This window comes from Dendrobates tinctorius, unplaced genomic scaffold (genome assembly GCF_039654945.1).
Source record: "Dendrobates tinctorius isolate UK_male_01 unplaced genomic scaffold, ASM3965494v1 ptg000082l, whole genome shotgun sequence".
Taxonomy (NCBI): Eukaryota; Metazoa; Chordata; class Amphibia; order Anura; family Dendrobatidae; genus Dendrobates; species Dendrobates tinctorius.
Genome location: NW_027361750.1, coordinates 18,812,408 through 18,834,747, shown reverse-complemented (window position 1 = coordinate 18,834,747; position 22,340 = coordinate 18,812,408). Strand labels below are relative to the sequence as shown.

General features: G+C 41.5%; 1 protein-coding gene across 1 annotated transcript in view; it reads right to left on the bottom strand.

Moving 5' to 3' along the window:
• Positions 1-10,023: 10,023 nt before the first annotated feature.
• The window catches only part of CA8 (carbonic anhydrase 8), a 166,398-nt gene continuing 154,081 nt past the window's right edge, over positions 10,024-22,340 (bottom strand). Inside the window, exons 8-9 of the mRNA XM_073583951.1 lie at positions 18,455-18,594; positions 10,024-11,364 (exon numbers count right to left, since the gene is read on the bottom strand). Of these exons, the coding sequence (XP_073440052.1) occupies positions 18,460-18,594 (135 nt within the window). The 3' untranslated portion in view covers positions 10,024-11,364; positions 18,455-18,459. The remainder of the gene's footprint in view (positions 11,365-18,454; positions 18,595-22,340) is intronic.

Sequence of the window (22,340 nt, the reverse complement as noted above, 5' to 3'; positions counted from 1 at the left end):
CACCGCGCATCATGATGACGTCAGGCTGTCAATCAACTTTGAACTTCCGATTCCGATGCCGACTTCCGATATTGAAAAAATATCGGAAGTCGGTATCGGAATTCCGATACAGCAAGTATCGGCCGATACCCGATACTTGCGGTATCGGAATGCTCAACACTATTTATGACCCATTCATCATTTCCACCAAATTATATCAATTGATACTAAAGTTTATGGGCCACATTAACACAATAATGGAGCAAAAGTTTTTAGGATTAAAAGTTTTCATATTTTGATTAAAAACTGCATTTTTTGTTCATTTTTTTCATTGAAATAAATTACAGAAATATAAAATAAATGCGTAAAATAAATTACGGTACATTATAATACAGGAATCTCTCAAAAATGGCTTAAAAAATTTGATAGGGAAAAAATGTGCCAGAATTTTACGGACGGTCCTGGAATTTCAGGACGGTTGGAACCCTGGAGTGACACCTATAACAGATGAAGATGGTAGCTGGTGAGTATAAGACTAGGGGCAAGATAAGTAGATAGATAAGTAGCACCACTCCAGCGATGCAATGAACAAAAACGCTACTGTGGTGCTTTAAGTTAGCCTTTACGCCAGCTGATTTGCAGCATCTACCGAACGCCAGTCGGTATCATGTTTGCCCATTTAATAGCCAGTTTAAACGTGATAACTGTGCTTACATTGCACATAGAACAATTTATCACAGATCGTTTTGTGAACAAAGACTGTTATTATTCTTGGCAGCATTTCCTGATTACACAGAATGATGTGCAGTTCAGAACATTGATTTTTTTAAATCAGCCAGAAGATCATTTCCCACGCCGAATGACCTTATTGCGCATTGTCGGCAGCCTCTTTACACCATATGGTTATTGGGAAAAGAGCATGCAGGGAACATTCATTCAAATAGAGTTATAGATTAATTACCAAATTAATTCACCAATATTAATTAACATTTAATAGATAATTTACTAGTAAGTTTAATCACTTGAATTCACTACTATTTACAAACAAGAAAATTAGAAATAAAGCAAAAAATAAATTTCTTGCTGTACCCTAAAATAATACCATGGGTACAGACTGCTTGTAAAGAATAAATTTTATTACTTATAATACCCAAAAATTACTCTATATGAGAAATGTCACAAAGATTAGAAAAAACGGCCCTAGAAAAGTATTAGTTTTGTTTTCAGAAGTATGCTATCAAGGACCCAGTTGCAGACAGGATGGGAAATACCAATTTAAGTTAGCTTTTTCCCATTCTGATAGTGTAATTTTCAGAAAAGGAACATAGGGATGCAATGGCAAAGCTGAATAAAATGTAGCAGTTCCAAGAAATATGAAGTAATAAATAGAGATGAGTGAACATGTTCGGAAATCGATCGCCAAGCATAAATTCGGCACGAATATGGTACATTCATATTCGTGATTGGTAACACAAGCATTTTTCTTAAAATTGGAAAAAGTTGTTAACATTCGGTGAAAGATAAAATAAAAGCTAGAATTCATGTGCTGCGTTCAGTAAAATCACAGCCTGACAGGTTAGAATAGAATAGATAGAATAGATATAAATACATAGATACACTCACTGGCCACTTTATTAGGTACACCTGTCCAACTGTGTCTTAAGACTTAATTTCTAATCAGCCAATCACATGGCGGCAACTCAGTGCATTTAGGCATGTAGACATGGTCAAGACAATCTCCTGCAGTTCAAACCGAGCATCAGTATGGGGAAGAAAGGTGATTTGAGTGCCTTTGAACGTGGCATGATTGTTGGTGCCAGAAGGGCTGGTCTGAGAATTTCAGAAACTGCTGATCTTCTGGGATTTTCACGCACAACCATCTCTAGGGTTTACAGAGAATGGTCCGAAAAAGAAAAAAAATCCAGTGAGCGGCAGTTCTGTGGCCGGAAATGCCTTGTTGATGCCAGAGGTCAGAGGAGAATAGGCATACTGGTTCGAGCTGATAGAAAGGCAACAGTGACTCAAATTGCCACCCGTTACAACCAAGGTAGGCAGAAGAGCATCTCTGAACGCACAGTGCGTCGAACTTTGAGGCAGATGGGCTACAGCAGCAGAAGACCACACTGGGTACCACTCCTCTCAGCTAAGAACAGGCATCTGATGGCTACTTTCAGCAGGATAATGCGCCATGTCATAAAGCTCGAATCATCTCAGATTGGTTTCTTGAACATGACAATGAGTTCACTGTACTCAAATGGCCTCCTCAGTCACCAGATCTCAATCCAATAGAGCATCTTTGGGATGTGGTGGAACGGGAGATTCGCATCAGGGATGTGCAGCCGACAAATCTGCGCCAACTGTGTGATGCCATCATGTCAATATGGTCCAAAATCTCTGAGGAATGCTTCCAGCACCTTGTTGAATCTCTGCCACGAAGAATTGAGGCAGTTCTGAAGGCAAAAGGGGGTCCAACCCGTTACTAGCATGGTGTACCTAATAAAGTGGCCAGTGAGTGTATATTTACCCGTATTTTTCTGACTATAAGACGCACCAGACCATAAGACGCACCTAGGTTTTAGAGGAGGAAATTAGGGAAAAAAATTTGAAGCAAAAAATGTGGTCAATTCTATACTTAATATCTCCTATCTTGGTAGATATGGTCCCCTCATCCCCATCCTGATACACATGCCCCCTCATCTCTATCCTGGTATGTATGGCCCCCCCTCATCCCTACCCTGTTATGCATGCCCCCGTCAACCCTACCCTGGCATGCATGGCTCCCCTCATTCATACCCTGGTATGTATGGATCACTCATCCCTATCCTGGTGTGCATGTCCCTCATCCCCATCCTCATATGCATGCCTCCTCATCCCTAGACTGGTATGCATGCCGCCCTTATCCCTATCCTGGTAAGAATGGTCCCCCTCATCCCTCTCCTGGTAGGAATGTTCCCCCCTCATCCCTATCTTGGTAGGAATGGTCCCCCTCTTCCCTATCCTGGCAGGAATGATCACCCTCATCCCTATCCTGGTATGCAGGGCCCCATCCTTAACCTGGCATGATTGCCCCCCATCCCGGTCCTGGTATGCCTGGTCCCATCTTTACCCTGGTATGATTGGCCCCATCCCGGCCCTGGTATGCATGATCCAATCCTTATTCTGATATGATTGGCCTCCACCCCCATCCTGGTATGCATGGCCCCATCAGAAAAAATTAAAAAAACAAACCATTGCACTTACCTTCCCGACTCTCCCTCGCAGCATTCTTCTCCAGTGCCAGCAGCTGCTTAATGCTTGTAAGAAGAGCATGTCATGGCATGCGCTACTTGCAAGTCGAAGAGCAGCTGCCATAATACTCAATGCCCTGCACACCAGGACTGTGTGCGCGCAAAGCAGTGAGTATTTATTGCTCTCTAGCCAGCACAGTGTCAGCTGGAATCTTCCTGCTGCTGCCAGTGGTCAGGTGTGCCTACACTTAAGAGAAATTAATATTCACCCCATTCCATTGTCAGGTGACATCAAGCCCACAGATTACTAATGGAGAGGCGTCTATAAGACACATATCCATTGCTAATCCTATAGTTCTATGGTAAATAAAGACACAGTCAGAATAAAGTCCTTTATTAGAAATAAGACTAAACAGTTTTTCATTTTATTTAAAAATAACAAACACAGTTATACTCACCTAACGCCTAATTCAACCAAAGCCTTCGTTTTCCTTATATAAAACTAAAAATAAAAAAAACAACAATATACCATATCTGTCTGTTGTTCTGTCCCACACCATAATCCATGTCTGGGGGATTAATAGTTTTCAACCTGGACGGTGTCAAGATGTGAACCGCTGGTGAATGACCTGCTGTGAGCTTAGAGTCAGAGACTAATGGTGACGTCATCGAGGTTACCTCCAGTCACTGAGGCAGTGTTCCCAGCAGGGCTTGCCTGCCGTGACCTCAGTACCATGGGAAAAAGTCAGTGATGAGAGAATCAGAGAAATTCTCATGGTGATTCGCTGTGAAGCCACTGAGCTTGAACTGCATTAAACTCAGTGACTTTTTCTAACGTTGCTAGCGGGGATCTCACCAAGGTCACAGCAGTTCAGCCCAGCTGGGAACGCATTGACCCCGGAATGTCTGACTTCACTGACTCATCGCCTTCCCGTGGGTTGTGACTAGCATCACAGTACCTCTGGCTAGCATATGGAGGGCTATGCGGCCCTCCAAAGAAATGCCTCCCCACATCATTACTGACCCACTATAGATTGTTCTTGTCTTTATCAGAGGGCAAACGTACAAAATCAACAAGGGATCAAATATTTATTCCCCCCCCACTGTATACTAAATTGCTCTCTTAGCTTCCTCCCTGCTAATGTTCTTGCTAAATGCCAATGAGGCCAATGAGGCCCTGTAAATTGGCTGAGGGGCTAGGTGGTCTACCTAGGACAAGGAATGTCCATGTGTGCAAAAGCTAGTACTGATTGTAAATAAGAGATTCTGATATCAAATACAATAAATAAGTTGCTTAACAAGAAACACTTTGACACAGTACAGTTCTCTTTTGCACACTGTATAGTTTGCTAAAAGGCTCACGTCTTAGCGAGAGGCCAAAAAATGAACAAATAATAAAACCATTTATGGTAGACATAGAGTGGACCCCTAGCGTCAATTCCACCGGTGGGCCCTAGGCACCCCAGTACAACCCTGGGTTGGTACATGTATCTAATACTGCATTAGACTACTGAAGAGGGCTCAACAAATTATTTAAAACAGTGTGCATACTTTAGTAGGTAAGCACCTGAGTTTAAGTTTCCGGATTCTTTAGTTTTCTCTTTAAAAAAAATCGTAATTCAAATTATATTAAAAAAAGGTTACGTACCTTTGGAAAATAAGATGGGACCAGAAAATCTTGGTAGAATCACGTTCCAATAGCATGCATGTGTAACGTGCCACTGTATTCAGATAGCATGTGTGCAAGCCTATTATTAGACCATTGGAGAAGCTAGTTCAAACCCCTTACTGCCATTGGACGTTATAGTACGACCAATGGCAGTATCCCCCCGCTTTGATGAGGGCTCCGGCAGTTTTGAACAGCTGACATGTGCCCGCAATAGGCATTCAATGCACATTCCAGCCATCGGCCGGAAATACGCGCACCGCTTACCCCCTTTACATGATCGGGGGTCATTGGTGCATTGGCTATAACAACCAGAGGTCTCCTTGAATCCTCTATGGTTGTGGATGCCGGATTGCTTTGAGCGCCACCCTGTGGTTGGAGCTCATAGCAATGCTGTCATTCGACTACATAGAGGGGATCTGAGCATTACCTATATGTAGTAGAGCCAATCAAGCTATGGCAGCATCTAGCCTCCTATGGAGACTATTGAAGCATGCCAAAAATTTAAAAACAATGTTTTTAAAAATATGAAAAAAATAAAAAAAAAAATGTTTAAATCACCCCCCTTTTGCCCCATTCAAAATAAAACAATAAAAAAACACACATACACATATTAGATATCGCCGCATTCAGAAACGCCCAATCAATAAAAATAGATTTAACCTGATCGCTAAATGGCGTAGAGAGAAAATAATTAGAAACGCCAGAATTACGTTTTTTGGGTCACCGCTACATTGCATTAAAATGCAACAATGGGCGATCAAAAGAAAGTATCTGCACAAAAGTGGTATCATTAAAAATGTCAGTTTGGCATGCAAAAAATTAGCCCTCACCTGACCCGAGATAACGAAAAATGGAGGCGCCACAGGTCTTGAAAAATGGAGCAATTGTTTGTTTTTTAGCAAATTTTGGAATTTATTTTCACTACTTAGATAAAAAAGAATCTAGACATGTTTGGTGTCTATGAACTCTTAATGACCTGGAGAATCATAATGGCAGGTCAGTTTTAGCATTTAGTGAACCTAGCAGAAAAGCCAAACAAAAAACTAGTGTGGGATTGCACTTCTTTTGCAATTTCATCGCACTTGGAATTTTTGTTCCCCTTTTCAAGTACACGACATGGTAAAACCAATGATGTCATTCAAAAGTACAACTCGTCCTGCAAAAAATAAGCCCTCACATAGCCATAGTGACGGAAAAATAAAAAAGTTATGGCTCTGGGAAGAAGGGGAGCGAAAAACGAAAACGCAACCGGAAAAAGCTCAGGTCATTAAGGGCTTAACTCTCCCACTATGGCAAGAAAGTACTTGTGTTTAAGTTAAAGAATTAGGGAGATTTCTTCTAAAAACATAAAAAGAAAAAAATCAAGTGAAATTTCAACCGGCTGGCCATTGTAACGCTTGCGCCCTGGCTGGTTGGTGCGAGAGAGGGGAGTGGCCCCACTGTGCCACAAACCAGACTACCCTGGAAGGGGCATGACTAAGCAGCTACCTTGGTGTTCACTGGAGTCTCTGATGGTGAGGTCAGGCTTGTGTGGCAGGTAGCTACTAGTTACCACCCCAGGGTGGTGTCTGGCTGTGGCTGCTGATCCCATTGAGGGACTGGACACTGATAGCAGGTGCGGGCAGGTGCTGACAGGCACAACTGGTACACTGATGGGCACAGCTGGCACTTTGCAGGACAGACGGGCACGGCTGGCACTCTGGCAAGACAGGTGGGCATGGCTGGCACTCTGGCAGGACAGGCGGGCACGGCGGAGGCACTGGCAGGCAAGCGGGTATGGCTGAGGCACTGGCAGGCAGGAGGGCACGACTGAGGCACTGGCAGGCAGGAACTGACTCGGCAGTGACCGGAAGAGACATGGACTGGGACGAGTAGGATATGTGAACAGATAGGGGCTGTTCACACTGGAGGTGCAGGATCCACAGGATACGGAATGGAAATGGAGCACAAACACAGGGTTGCAGAGCAGGGTAGAACCGCAAGGCTGCTGACAGAAACTGCAGTTTGCAGCAAGAGGTTCTGCAGCAGCAGGTGCCACAGGAAAGGAGAGCAGAGCGGAGCCACAGATATACGGAGAGAAACAGCAGTTTACAGCAAGAGGTTCAGAAGCAGGTGTCACAGAGAAGGAGAGCAGAGCGGAACCGCAGGTATGTGGAGAGGAGCTGCAGCAAGGCGTTCTGCAGCAACAAGGGCAAAGCAAGGCAGAACCACAAGGTAAGCGGAGAAAAACTGCAGCAAGAGGTTCTGCAGCAGGAGCAGAGCAAAGCGGAACCGCAAGGTATGCGGAGAGGAGCTGTAGCAAGAGGTTCTGCAGCAGATTTGGAGCACAGGCAGAACCACAAAAGTGCGGAGCACAGGCAGAACCTCAAGAGTGTGGCGCACAGGCGGAACCACAATAGTGTGGAGTACAGGCAGAACCGCAAGAGTGCGGAGCACACGCAGAACTGCAAGAGTGCAGAGCACAGGCAGAGCAAGGAACCAGAGCAGGCAGACGGAGAGGGCTCATGGATAAACACAGCAGGGAAAGGAGCCACCAACCAGGATACTGACTGTAGAATAGGACAGTGTTCAGACTAGGCAACGTACAGAGCAATGCACAGAGACAGGGATAAGACGGACACAGATATAGGATGGAGTTCAGACAAAGCAAGGTACGAGTCAGTGCACAGGAACAAAGATACAGACCAAGATATTGTGCCTCCTGGTGGGCAGAAAGGGAAATGCACAAGGCGCAGAGACAGAGATACAGAGACCAGGATATACAGCCTCCTCGTGGGCAGAGAACAAGACACAAAGCACACGAAAACAGATCAGGGAATGAAGCCCCCCAGAGCATGCAGAGACAGGACAGGACCTGGGAACTCAGTAGCTAGAAACTGCCTGAGTAAAGGCATTGCTTAGGCAGCTTCCACCAGGTGAAGCTGCCCTAAATACTAGAGGCCTCTTGGTAATTGGCTGGGAACACCATAGGCAGGTGCACACTGATTCCATAAGAACCAGAGAGTGCCGGCGCCGCTCCCCTATGCACACAGCCAGGAAGTATGCAGAGAGCAGGCAAGAGGCATACAGCATAGAGCCGGCAGCAGACAGAACTCACAGCATGGCCTGGAGTAATGAGTAAGGTAGGTGGGGGATGGGAGGCCATGCAGTGATGCCAGCAGGGTTGTTACAGCCATCATTTTGCAGGAATGGAGCAAATTGAATCACAAAAAATTCAGACTCTGTCAAACCTAACTTTTTTTTTAATTCATGATGATTTTTATTGGCTTCAAATTCATTTGCTCATCTCTTGTTTTTGGAGATTGGAGAATAAAAAAAATAATGATTCTGGACATAAGTCAAATAATTTAGATCATCCACATGTTAAAATTATAAGAATCTGACACAAAAGTAGAAGAAATATCACATTTCCAAACTATATAAATAGGATATATTTCTGAGAGACATCTAAACAGAAAAATTAATTCTTTTTTAAGTCACAATATAAATAGAACAATTTTGTATGTTATTTCAGAGAATTATTCAAAGTTACAGTAACAAATACAGTTGTGGCCAAAAGTATTGAAACCCCTGCAATTCTGTCAGATAATACTCAGTTTCTTCCTGAAAATGATTGCAAACACAAATTCTTTGGTATTATTATCTTCATTTAATTTGTCTTAAATGAAAAAACACAAAAAGAATTGTCCTAAAGCCAAATTGGATATAATTCCACACCAAACATAAAAAAGAGGGTGGACAAAAGTATTGGCACTGTTAGAAAAATCATGTGATGCTTCTCTAATTTGTGTAATTAACAGCACCTGTAACTTACCTGTGGCACCTAGCAGGTGTTGGCAATAAGTAAATCACACTTGTAGCCAGTTGACATGGATTAAAGTTGACTCAACCTCTGTCCTGTGTCCTTGTGTGTACCACATTGAGCATGGAGAAAAGAAAGAAGACCAAAGAACAGTCTGAGGACTTGAGAAACCAAATTGTGAGGAAGCATGAGCAATCTCAAGGCTACAAGTCCATCTCCAAAGACCTGAATGTTCCTGTGTCTACCGTGCGCAGTGTCATCAAGAAGTTTAAAGCCCATGGCACTGTGGCTAACCTCCCTAGGTGTGGACGGAAAAGAAAAATTGACAAGAGATTTCAACGCAAGATTGTGCGGATGTTGGATAAAGAACCTCGACTAACATCCAAACAAGTTCAAGCTACCCTGCAGTCCGAGGGTACAACAGTGTCAACCCGTACTATCCGTCGGCGTCTGAATGAAAAGGGACTGTATGGTAGGAGACCCAGGAAGACCCCACTTCTTACCCCGAGACATAAAAAAGCCAGACTGGAGTTTGCCAAAACTTACCTGAAAAAGCCTAAATTCTTCTTTTGGAAGAATGCTCTATGGTCAGATGAGACAAAAAGTAGAGCTTTTTGGGCAAAGGCATCAACATAGAGTTTACAGGAGAAAAAAGAGGCATTCAAAGAAAAAAACACGGTCCCTACAGTCAAACATGGCGGAGATTCCCTGATGTTTTGAGGTTGCTTTGCTGCCTCTGGCACTGGACGGCTTGACCGTGTGCATGGCATTATGAAGTTTGAAGACTACCAACAAATTTTGCAGCATAATGTAGGGCCCAGTGTGAGAAAGCTGGGTCTCCCTCAGAGGTCATGGGTCTTCCAGCAGGACAATGATCCAAAACACACTTCAAAAAGCACTAGAAAATGGTTTGAGAGAAAGCAATGGAGACTTCTAAGGTGGCCAGCAATGAGTCCAGACCTGAATCCCATAGAACACCTGTGGAGAGATCTAAAAATGGCAGTTTGGAGAAGGCACCCTTCAAATATCAGGGACCTGGAGCAGTTTGTCAAAGAAGAATGGTCTAAAATTCCAGCAGAGCATTGTAAGAAACTCATTGATGGTTACCGGAAGCGGATGGTCGCAGTTATTTTGGCTAAAGGTTGTACAACCAAGTATTAGGCTGAGGGTGCCAATACTTTTGTCTGGCCCATTTTTGGAGTTTTGTGTGAAATGATCAATGTTTTGCTTTTTGCTTCATTCTCTTTTGTGTTTTTTCATTTAAGACAAATTAAATGAAGATAATAATACCAAAGAATTTGTGTTTGCAATCATTTTCAGGAAGAAACTGAGTATTATCTGACAGAATTGTCGGGGTGTCAATACTTTTGGCCACAACTGTAGACACAAATGAACACACTTGCATGACATTAAATTATACATATATCTAAAACATAAAAATAAAACTCAAATCTTTAAAAATGAACTGTTGACTATGCATATTAAAAACTTCTCCAAGAAATTGTCATTTACATATGAAACTTTGAAATATTCTAATTTACAACTAGTGTAAAGATTTTATCCAAATACTGAATGGTAGTGCTCATATATCATAGATCAAACATTGGCATAATTTTGAATTGATCAAACATTGTGATAATATCAAATATTGCAAATATTGCATTGCATTTGTCCACCATGGATTCCTTCTATAAAAAGTTTATATTATACTGGGAATATATGAAATTACTCACTTTTGTTAGTTTTTATTGCTTTTTCAATCAGACAATTCTTTTCCATGTACACTATTGGGGCATCTGGATAACAGTGAGAGCTGCCGTCAAGCAATAGCTCTGGTTTCAGAGAAAATCTGTCTATGTATTAGATCGTCATCTATGCATGGAATACTGCATGCAATGCATTTCTCCTGCAGTGATGACTGTCAGGGAAATGCATGATTGGCTGCAACTTCCCCTGGAAATCACAACTTTCCGAAGCCAGAACTGTTGATCGCTGGGCTAGCTTCAATGTAAAAGTAGTTGTCTTCAACGAACAATCCTTTAAAACCATGTCTATTATACAATGAAAATATTTTTAAACTATTTAATTGTATTTACAGCCTTTACAAGCACTAATTGTTCTAGAAGTTTGCTGGTATTTGCGAAAAATATCAAGTCTAAAGGACTTTTAAACCTTGGGAGCATTTAGTAGTAATTAGAAGAAAATTATTAGAAAATAAATTAGAACCGTCTTTGATTAGCTAAAGATAAATGCTCAACAAGTTTTACAATTATACTGGATTTACTAGTAAAAAATATCGAGGAAAATGTATATCAATCAATGGATTATGACTTTAGGTGCATTATCATTTGTTCCTTGATAGAGTTATTTGCAAAAGAACCAAATGTAAATTGTCGATTGGGTGACTTAAAAAAGTGTCGTAAGCACCTATGTTTCTAATCTGGTGCTTACGATTTCAGCTCAACTCCTCTAACTACTTTCAAAACTGATAGTTTACCCGATGTGAAGTTACTAGCTCAGTTACTAAACCTATGTATCTCCTGCCATGAATAAAGATTTGAGAAAATATTATGCCACAATTTGCTGCAATCTTCTCCGTGGACTACTTGAGTGGTAGACTGCTCTTTATATGCACCCATGACAAATGTAAAATAAGGACCAGCAAAAGTTGTCTTCAAGTTCAATTCCTGCAAGTGTAAAAGATAATAGAGAAATCATAAGTCCAATCTCGGCTATTGTAATTAACACAAAATATAAGCAACTTTACAAACACTGCACAAATAATTCCCAGTTTCAGGGGTATGGTAAGTCTTTCTAAGTTTTGTAAATGTCTGTTTTCTGAATGGTGAGGTTATAGAAATCTTGTGCCCTACTACAATACCCCATACCCACTGCCCTACATACCATTGTGGCAGACACCTTTTCCATTATAGGAATCCGCAGGTGTAAAAATACAGGTGAAATCCGCACAAAATCTGCAGAAAATCCGCAGTAAATCTGCACTAAATCCGCAGGTAAAACGCAAGTAATTTTACCTGTGGATTCAGTTAAATCCGCGTGGAAAAATCCACAGCCAAAACCGCAACGTGTGCACATACCCTTATACAAACAAACTGCTTTATCAGTAAGTAAGTCATAAAAGGTCTTAGTGATAGAGAGAACTTTTGTCCAGAGGGTGTGCAATTGTTTTTGGGCTTATTAGGCACTCATGTTTCTATCTTAAATTTTTTAATATATTTAATAAGACTAGAAAATGATTCATGCTAAACTAGTGGACCAGACTCCACAACGTGCAGGTGCAATAGCCTGATGTCATTCTCGGGCAGCGCTGTTACAGCGCAGGCGCCGGGATTCAAATCAAGAGGAGGCAGCGACGCACAGGGCATCATGATGGACAGATGGTGGGCGGCACCGAGATGCCGAGGCGCCGCACAGGCATGATTGATGGATGGTAGGCGGCTGATAGAGGGGGACACATCATACCTGTGGGACACATTACAGGTATGAGGAACTAATTATAAAAGTCAATATTTTGGCATTACTGGGGTTCAGAAAAAGAAGAGCCACCTTCACAGAATGCAGCCTTAGTGCTGCTGACTGTGGCTCTTTAACCGAAAAACGCCCTGGGGGGGTGACAGGTTCCCTTTAAACTAATGTAAGGTGATAAGTACTCTGTTCCCTTTCTGTAAAAGAACTACTAGTATACACTATATATATTTTTTAGAGTGTCTGTTTTGTTTAGTTCACCCTGTATGTATTGTAAGAGTTGTTCCACTGTATATTATGTACATATTTTTCATACATGATGTAATACCTGACTTTGTGTGAGGGATATTAGCAGCTGGAAGATAGAATTCAGAGCAGTCTATGGTTGGAAGGCACATGGTTTGCCAGAGGATATTGCTAAACACAGACCATGAATCAATTACTCCACATTAAGATGTACATGAATTATGCACGTGTTCTATTTGTGCTTTCACGGTTAGCACTGGTTCCCATTATAGTTTATGGAGCTGTTCACATGTCAGTGTTCTTTTTAACCCCTTCACTACCAAGGGTGGTTTGCACGTTAACTCCCGGGCCAATTTTTACAATTCTGACCACTGTCCCTTTAAATCACAGAGATACGGAACACAAAAAACCTAATAAGTAACATTTCCCACGTGTTTACTTTACATCAGCACAATTTTGGAACCAAAATTTTTTTTTGTTGGGAAGTTATAAGGGTTAAAAGTTGACCAGCGATTTCTCATTTTTACAACACCATTTTATTTTTACAGACCACATCACATTTGAAGCCACTTTGAGGGGTCTATATGATAGAAAATATGCAAAAGTGACACCATTCTAAGAACTGCACCCCTCAAGGTGCTCAAAACCACATTCAAGAAGTTTATTAACTCTTCAGGTGCTTCACAGGGATTTTTTGAATATTTAAAAAAATGAACATTTAAATTTTTTCCCAAAAAAAATCAGGTTCAATTTTTTTATTTTACCAAGGTTAACAGGAGAAATTGGACTGCAAAAGTTATTGTGCAATTTGTCCTGAGTACGCTGATACCTGATATGTGGGGGAGAACCACTGTTTTGGTGCATGGCAGAGCTCAGAAGGGAAGGAGCGCCGTTTGACTTTTTCAATGCAAAATTGGCTGGAATTCAGATCGGATGCCATGTCACGTTTGGAGAGCCCCTGATGTGCCTAAACAGTGGAAACCCCCCACAAGTGACCCCATTTTGGAAACTAGGCCCCCAAGGAACTTATCTAGGTATGTGGTGAGAACTTTGAACCCACAAGGGCTTCACAGAAGTTTATAACGTACAGCAGTACAATTAAAAAATCATATTTTTTCCACAAAAATGATCTTTTCACCCCCAGCTTTTACTTTCCCAAAGGTAACGGGACCCTAAAAGTTATTATGCAATTTGTCCTGATTACGCTGATACCCCATATGTGGGTGTAAACGACTATTTGGACGCATGGCAGAGCTCGGAAGGGAAGCAGCGCCATTTGACTTTTTTGGCTGGAATTGAGATCGGACACCATGTCGCGTTTGGAAAGCCCCTGATGTACCAAAACAGTGGAAACCTCCCACAAATAACACCATTTTGGAAACTAGACTCCCCAAGGAACTTATCTAGATGTGTGGTGAGAACTTTGAACCCCCAAGGGCATCACAGAAGTTTATAACGTACAGCCGTACAATAAAAAAAATCATATTTTTTTCCACAAAAATGATCTTTTCACCCTCAATTCTTATTTTTCCAAGGGTAACAGGACCCTAAAAGTTATTGTGCAATTTGTCCTGAGTACGCTGATACCCCATATGTAGGTGTAAATGACTATTTGGGCGCATGGCAGAGCTCGGAAGGGAAGCAGCGCCATTTGACGCTTTTGGCTGGAATTGAGATCGGACACCATGTCGCGTTTGGAAAGCCCCTGATTTACTAAAACAGTGGAAACCCCCCACAAATGACACCATTTTGAAACCTAGACCTCCCAAGGAACTCTAGATGTGTGGTGAGCACTTTGAACCCCCCAGTGCTTCACAGAAGTTTATAATGCCCGGGCGTGAAAATAAAAAAATTGTATTTTTTCCACAAACATGATCATTTAGTCCCCAATTTTTTTATTTTCCCAAGGGTACCAGGAAAAATTGGACTCCAAAAGTTGTTTTCCAATTTGTCCTGAGTACGCTGATACCTCATATGTGGGAGAAAACTACTGTATGGGCACACGTCGGGGCTCGGAAGGGAAGTAGTGACTTTTTGGAATGCAGACTTTGATGGAATGGTCTGCGGGTGTCATGTTGCCTTTGGAGAGCCCCTGATGTACCTTAACAGTGGAAACCCCCCACAAATGACACCATTTTGGAAACTAGACCCCCAAGGAAACTTATCTAGATGTGTGGTGAGCACTTGGAACCCCCAAGTGCTTCACAGAAGTTTATAACGCCCGGGCATGAAAATAAAAAAAAAAATTTTCCACAAAAATGATATTTTTACCCCAAATTTTTTATTTTCTTACTGGTAACAGGAGATATTGGACCCCAAAAGTTGTTGTCCAATTTGTCCTGAGTAGGCTGATACCCCATATGTGGGGGTAAAGCACTGTTTGGGCGCATGGCAGAGTTTGGAAGGGAAGGAGCACCATTTGACTTTTTCAACGCAGAATTGGCTGGAATTGAGATCAGATGCCATGTTGCGTTTGGAGAGCACCTGATGTGCCCAAACAGTGGAAACCCCCAATTCTAACTCCAACCCTAACCCCAACACACCGCTAACCCTAATCTCAGCCCTAACCCTAGCCCTAGCCCTAGCCTTAGCCCTAACCCTAACCCTAGCCCTAACCCTAATGGGAAAATGGAAATAGTACATTTTTAAAATTTTATTATATTTCCCTAACTAAGGGGGTGATAACGGAGGGTTTGATTTACTATTTATAGCAGGTTTTTATTTTTGGCAGCTGTCACACGCTAAAAGACGCTTTTTATTGTAAAAATAGTTTTTGCATCACCACATATTAAGAGCTATAATTTTTCCATATTTTGACCCACTGAGTCATGTGAGGTCATATTTTTTGCGGGATGAGTTGACATTTTTATTGGTATCATTTTCAGGCATGTGACATCTTTTGATCGCTTTTTATTCTGATTTTTGGGACGCAAAATGAGCAAAAACCAGCGTTTCATGAAATTCTTTTGGGGGGTGCGTTTACACCGTTCCGCTTGCGGTAAAATTGATAAAGCGGTTTTATTCTTCGGGTCAGTACGGTTACAGTGATACCTCATTTATGTCATTTTTTTATGCTTTGGCGCTTTTATGCAATGAAAACCATTTTATGTAAAAAATAATTATTTTTGCATCGCTTTATTCTGCGAGCTATAACTTTTTTATTTTTTTGCTGATGATGCTGTGTGGTGGCTAGTTTTTTGCGGGACAAGATGACGTTTTCAGTGGTGCCATGGATATTTATATGCATCTTTTTGGTCGTGCGTTATTGCACTTTTTGTTCGGCGGTATGATATTAAATCATTATTTTTTGCTTCGTTTTTTATTTTTATTTTTTAATGGGTTCGCTAAAGGGGTTAACTAATGGGACAGTTTTTTTAGGGCGGGTCGTTATGGATGCGGTGATACCAAATACAGTGGGGCAAGAATGTATTTAGTCAGTCAGCAATAGTGCAAATTCCACCACTTAAAAAGATGAGAGGCGTCTGTAATTTACATCATAGGTAGACCTCAACTATGGGAGACAAACTGAGAAAAAAAAATCCAGAAAATCACATTGTCTGTTTTTTTTCATTTTATTTGCATATTATGGTGGAAAATAAGTATTTGGTCAGAAACAAGCAAACAAGATTTCTGGCTCTCACAGACCTGTAACTTCTTCTTTAAGAGTCTCCTCTTTCCTCCACTCATTACCAGTAGTAATGGCACCTGTTTAAACTTGTTATCAGTATAAAAAGACACCTGTGCACACCCTCAAACAGTCTGACTCCAAACTCCACTATGGTGAAGACCAAAGAGCTGTCAAAGGACACCAGAAACAAAATTGTAGCCCTGCACCAGGCTGGGAAGACTGAATCTGCAATAGCCAACCAGCTTGGAGTGAAGAAATCAACTGTGGGAGCAATAATTAGAAAATGGAAGACATACAAGACCACTGATAATCTCCCTCGATCTGGTGCTCCACGCAAAATCCCACCCCGTGGGGTCAGAATGATCACAAGAACGGTGAGCAAAAATCCCAGAACCACGCGGGGGGACCTAGTGAATGAACTGCAGAGAGCTGGGACCAATGTAACAAGGCCTACCATAAGTAACACACTACGCCACCATGGACTCAGATCCTGCAGTGCCAGACGTGTCCCACTACTTAAGCCTGTACATGTCCGGGCCCGTCTGAAGTTTGCTAGAGAGCATTTGGATGATCCAGAGGAGTTTTGGGAGAATGTCCTATGGTCTGATGAAACCAAACTGGAACTGTTTGGTAGAAACACAACTTGTCGTGTTTGGAGGAAAAAGAATACTGAGTTGCATCCATCAAACACCATACCTACTGTAAAGCATGGTGTTGGAAACATCATGCTTTGGGGCTGTTTCTCTGCAAAGGGGCCAGGACGACTGATCCGGGTACATGAAAGAATGAATGGGGCCATGTATCGTGAGATTTTGAGTGCAAACCTCCTTCCATCAGCAAGGGCATTGAATATGAAACGTGGCTGGGTCTTTCAACATGACAATGATCCAAAGCACACCGCCAGGGCAACGAAGGAGTGGCTTCGTAAGAAGCATTTCACGGTCCTGGAGTGGCCTAGCCAGTCTCCAGATCTCAACCCTATAGAAAACCTTTGGAGGGAGTTGAAAGTCCGTGTTGCCAAGCGAAAAGCCAAAAACATCACTGCTCTAGAGGAGATCTGCATGGAGGAATGGGCCAACATACCAACAACAGTGTGTGGCAACCTTGTGAAGACTTACAGAAAACGTTTGACCTCTGTCATTGCCAACAAAGGATATATCACAAAGTATTGAGATGAAATTTTGTTTCTGACCAAATACTTATTTTCCACCATAATATGCAAATAAAATGAAAAAAAAACAGACAATGTGATTTTCTGGATTTTTTTTTCTCAGTTTGTCTCCCATAGTTGAGGTCTACCTATGATATAAATTACAGACGCCTCTCATCTTTTTAAGTGGTGGAACTTGCACTATTGCTGACTGACTAAATACTTTTTTGCCCCACTGTATGTGTACTTTTATTTATTTTTTTATTTCCAAAAAATGAATTAATTAGGGAATATTTTTTTTTCAATTTATTTAGCGATTTTTTAAAAATTATTTTTACACTTTTTTTTTACTTTATTACATTGTCCCAGGTGGGACATCTTTGTCCTGTGACTGATCGCTGATCTGTCACATCACAGATCGCTGTGACAGATCAGCAATCTGTCACAGGCAGTGCTGCAGGCTTCCTCCTTGCCTGCGCTTTGCAGGCATGAGGAAGCCAGCTCCCTGCAGGCCCCCGAAGGTCCCCATCGCCATCTTGGATTCGGGGACCTGTAGGGATGGAGCCCCCCCACAGCAGCGCTGCACATTGCACTGCTGTGGGGGGCTCAGGGAAGCACGGAGGTAGCCCCCTCCCTGCCATGTTTGATCGCGGTGTGCCAGGAGTTAACGTGTCGGGGGCGGTCCGTGACCGCCCCGACACATTGTGCCGGGTGTCAGCTGTTATAATCAGCTGACACCCGGCCGCGATCAGCGGCGCTCACCACGTGGGCGCCGCTGATCGCTATGACGTAATTTTCCATTCATGGGACTTAGGTCCCAGGTCACATGGACGGAATATTACGTCCATTGTAGGAAAGGGGTTAAGGACCTGGTGTCCGCAAAAAAAAAATCACAAAAACATGCCAAGTTATTATCTGAGTCTGAGTGAAAAATCACCCAGGTTTATGGCTCAGTGAAAATCACAGACTTCCCACATGGTCATCCTTATTCTAACCAAGTGTTGCACATTTTTAACATTGTAGTGGGTAACAAAGGTTTGAAGTCTTTTTTTTAAGCAAACGGGAAAATCAGTGGCAAAACACTATTGGTAAAAACGAACTGATGAAAATTTGAGTCAAAATGCTGATGAAAAGCAGAGTGTCTTTTTTCATGTCTGAAAGAGGCGTTAGACAGCAATTTTGATGATTTCATGTATTCAATAAGGCTCTGTTGCATAGTATACCATATCAATTTTGATGAACCCACTTGAAATAAAAATGTTCCCACCTTTTTTATTGAAAGGCAGCTCGTATAATCCTGTCACTAAGAGGTTGGGTTGGTCTAAAGTTATCAGCCAATATTCCATCGCTTTCATCCTCAAGATCTGCTCCTTTTATATGCATCCTCAGGTGCCTGAATTCTTCCATCTGCAAGAAAGAGCCCACATCTCACAGTTTACTATAGAAATATTTATTAACAGTCTAACAGTTTTTCTGTGGGTCACAAGAGGTATTATTATTGTCAAGGTCCAACATTTACTTATACTGAACAAGTGCATGTTCCCCTAAAAGGGAACCTGTTACCTTCTTTTTCAGCTATGAGCTGCGGCCACCGCCTTTCAGGGCTTATCTACAGCATTCTAGAATGCTGTAGATAAGCCCCCAATCTAACCTAAAAGATAAGAAAAACAATCACTGCAGTGCGCAGGCGCTGGGAAAGGTCATAGAGGCCCAGCACCTTTGCACTGCAGTACTTTGCTCTGCCTTCAGCAGGGCAGATCAGTACACCTGCACGGGAGCCACAACACGAAGCAAGGAAGATGATGACATTGTATGAAGATGGGAGGCACTGGAACCGGACCTCCGATGCCCATCAACCGGACCGCCCCCAGGTGAGTATAATAAAACTTGTTTTTCTTATCTTTCAGGTTAGATCGGGGGCTTATCTACAGCATTCTAGGATGCTGTAGATAAGCCCCGAAAGGCAGTGGCCGCAGCTCATAGCTGAAAAAGGAGGTGACAGGTTCCTTTTAAGATATGCTCTCTACTATGCTGAGATCAGAGCACACAAGCCAATGGCAGCAAAAGGTTTGTTGGTTCTTTGTGCATCAAATATCAAAAAGATAATTAATCTCTGACTATTAGTAAAATACATTATATTACCAGACACTGAACCTACAGGTGTTGCTCTGGTCCTCCGGTGGGCCAGCCTGACAATGATTACCAAACATAAAAGAATGAAGAATGTGCGATGCTAATCTGTAAAACAATTCATAACATAAAATTAAGATACTAACATGCAGGTCATTGGTGTCCATTTCCCAACATGCATTTCTTCCATGTTCAACTTAATACGGTAGTCCAATAAACTATTTATTACATGAATTCATTTTCACTGAATTAGTAGCATTAAATAAGATGCATGTTTTGTACAATGCCTTTTTAGTATAAGGATTTTCTTGAAAATAACTTGAAGACAGCAGGTCTTAATGCTAGGACTACCAACAATCAGCTGTATTCTGTTTGGAAACCTTATGAAAGTTTTCAATTTCCATTCAGTGCCACCATAAATAAAATAAAGTAGTACAAAGTTCCTACTGAAATCAATGGTTGTAGGTTCTCGAGAGAGTGATGCTTTTTATATCTGACCACAATTGGTCCAGTCACAATTTCTTAAAACTGTAATTGTTATTGGGTTTTCTAAGTCAGACAACTCCTTTATCCATGACAAGTTTAACTATAATTTTTTGTAGATATCAGTTTTCTGTTATCATTTCAGTTTTGTCAAGTTTGACATTTTAGCATCATACATTGTAACATTCCCCTCTGATATGAAGGAATATATAATGTTTACAGGTAAATTGCTCCACATCCAACTCATAATGGGAAAATAACTTAATAAATTTCAGTATGCAACTATCATTTCTCCCATCACATACAAATAGAGAATCCTCTGTGGTTTGGGGGCATTGTTCATGTGTTATACATCCTGGTAACTTTCCTAGAGGTGTTTTTTTCTTCATTATCTAAATCTTAACTGTCAATCATGATATTCTTGTAATAATTGTGACTTTGTGAGATTGTGATATTTGGCATACAGGCAAACAGTATGTTTACAAGATAAGTAGAATACTGAAAGAATGTGCAGTAAACTCCCCCTAATGGTGACTGCAGGCAGCCAGGAGTAAACCTATTAGCGGCCAGGCCTATTGGATAATTAAGGGAGTTGCCCAGTGATATCTTGCTGATCAGTGGGCACCTGCACCGATCTACAGATTGTTGAATTTTATTCCCATTAGGGATCTGATCAGCTGTCGTATGCATCTAAAATCTGTGGGTGGATTTTAAATCCACCCATGGCTGTTAACAAGTTATATACCGCTGTCAGTCTCCTACGGCAGCATTTAACAAGCTCTGACAGGAACTGCAACACAAGACACTTCCATCATTGTCCCTGTCATATGATCATGGAGGGGCTGATGGGTTGTCATGACAGCCAAGGGTCTGCAGAAGACCCATGTGCCTATCATTGTAAATCTCCAATGAACACCATAGCATGGCTGATGTTCATAGGAACCCATAGAAGGTGTCACGACTCTGTTGTCTGGTGTTGCAGAACCAGGAGTTTCTCCCTGTCCCTAACACTAGGGGCACCCTAGCTCGCCCTGTTCCCTGGCTTACTTCAGATGGTGAAGATGCCAGGGCCACTTACCTTACCTTAGCTCCTGAATCCGCCTTCAGTCTGTACCCTTTCCCCACACAGGGAAGAAGAGAGTGGTAATGAGTGTGCCATAATACACCAGACTAACAAGGTAATACAAACAGGGATAAAGGAAAATACCAATCATATATATATATAAAGCTCAAGTGTGTGTATGTATGTATGTGTGTATGTGTGTGTGTGTGTGTGTATGTCCGGGATAGGCATCCGCACCGTCGCAGCTACAGCCACAAAATTTGGCACAGTCACACGTCTGGACCCCGAGAGTGTCCTAAGCTATGCTGTGAGGCAAAGTTTTAACCCTGCGCATTCCAATTCACCAAACAATTTTGCCTCTATCTACATAATGGGGAAAAAGTGTGTGCACATCAAGCCCTGCCCCTCATTTTGATGTCATAATGGTTGACTATGGAATGGAGGATGTGTGATGGGTATATGGGCACTGGACTATGGGATGGAGGAGCTTTTCCGAAACGCGCGTCGGGGCGCGTTCTTTTGGCAACCCGCTTTTACCACTGTCTTTTCATCTAGCTTACCAGGTAACATACTACGCTTTATTATGTCACATGCTTTTTTTCCTATATAAGCGCTAGATATCCTGTTCATCGCACAGCGCTACACATGGTATTTCTGTGCTGGCCCATTTTTACTACATAGCACTCTATACTAGGCAATATACCTCATTATATTAGGTTGCATGCCTTTCCTGCTGTAGAAGCGCTGGACATCTTGTTCATTGCACAGCGTTACACATGGTATTTAGTGCTCTATACTAGGTAATATACCACGTTGTATTATGTTGCATGCCCACTTTGCTGTATAAGCGCTAGACATCCTGTTTATTGCACAGCGCTACACATGGTATTTCTGTGCTCAATGTGGCCTTTGTGTTGTACATATCATTAGTATGTGGATAGTTTTATCCCTGGTTTGGCCCATTTTTAATACATAGCGCTTTATATGGCACTTTTCTAGTGGCTTTTTACATAGCGACTATATGGTGCACATTGGTTATTAATTATATAAGTGCATCTTGAATAAAAGGATATTTTCCATATAGTGTATCTTTATTATTTTTTTGTTCTGAAATCCAATGCAGCGCTATCATAATTTTATGTTTTAGTATTTCCCAAGTGAGCTTAGTAATTATTTTTTGCCCCATTATTTTAGCAGCTCTTTTTTTTTCTTTTTCACAATTTTGAGTGATCTCACTTCAGTTTTTATTTTATTATCATATATATATATATATATATACACATATATTTTTTCACAGTGTTTATTGAATTTTTCACATACACATGTGTTATACATATATATTCCTTTACACTTCATTATGATTATTATATTCTTCACACTTTTTGGTGTAGTGATTTACATCTGATAATTTTATTATTTTATTTTTTGATCACTTCACTATTTTTGATGCACTTGTATATTTATTATTTTTGCTGCT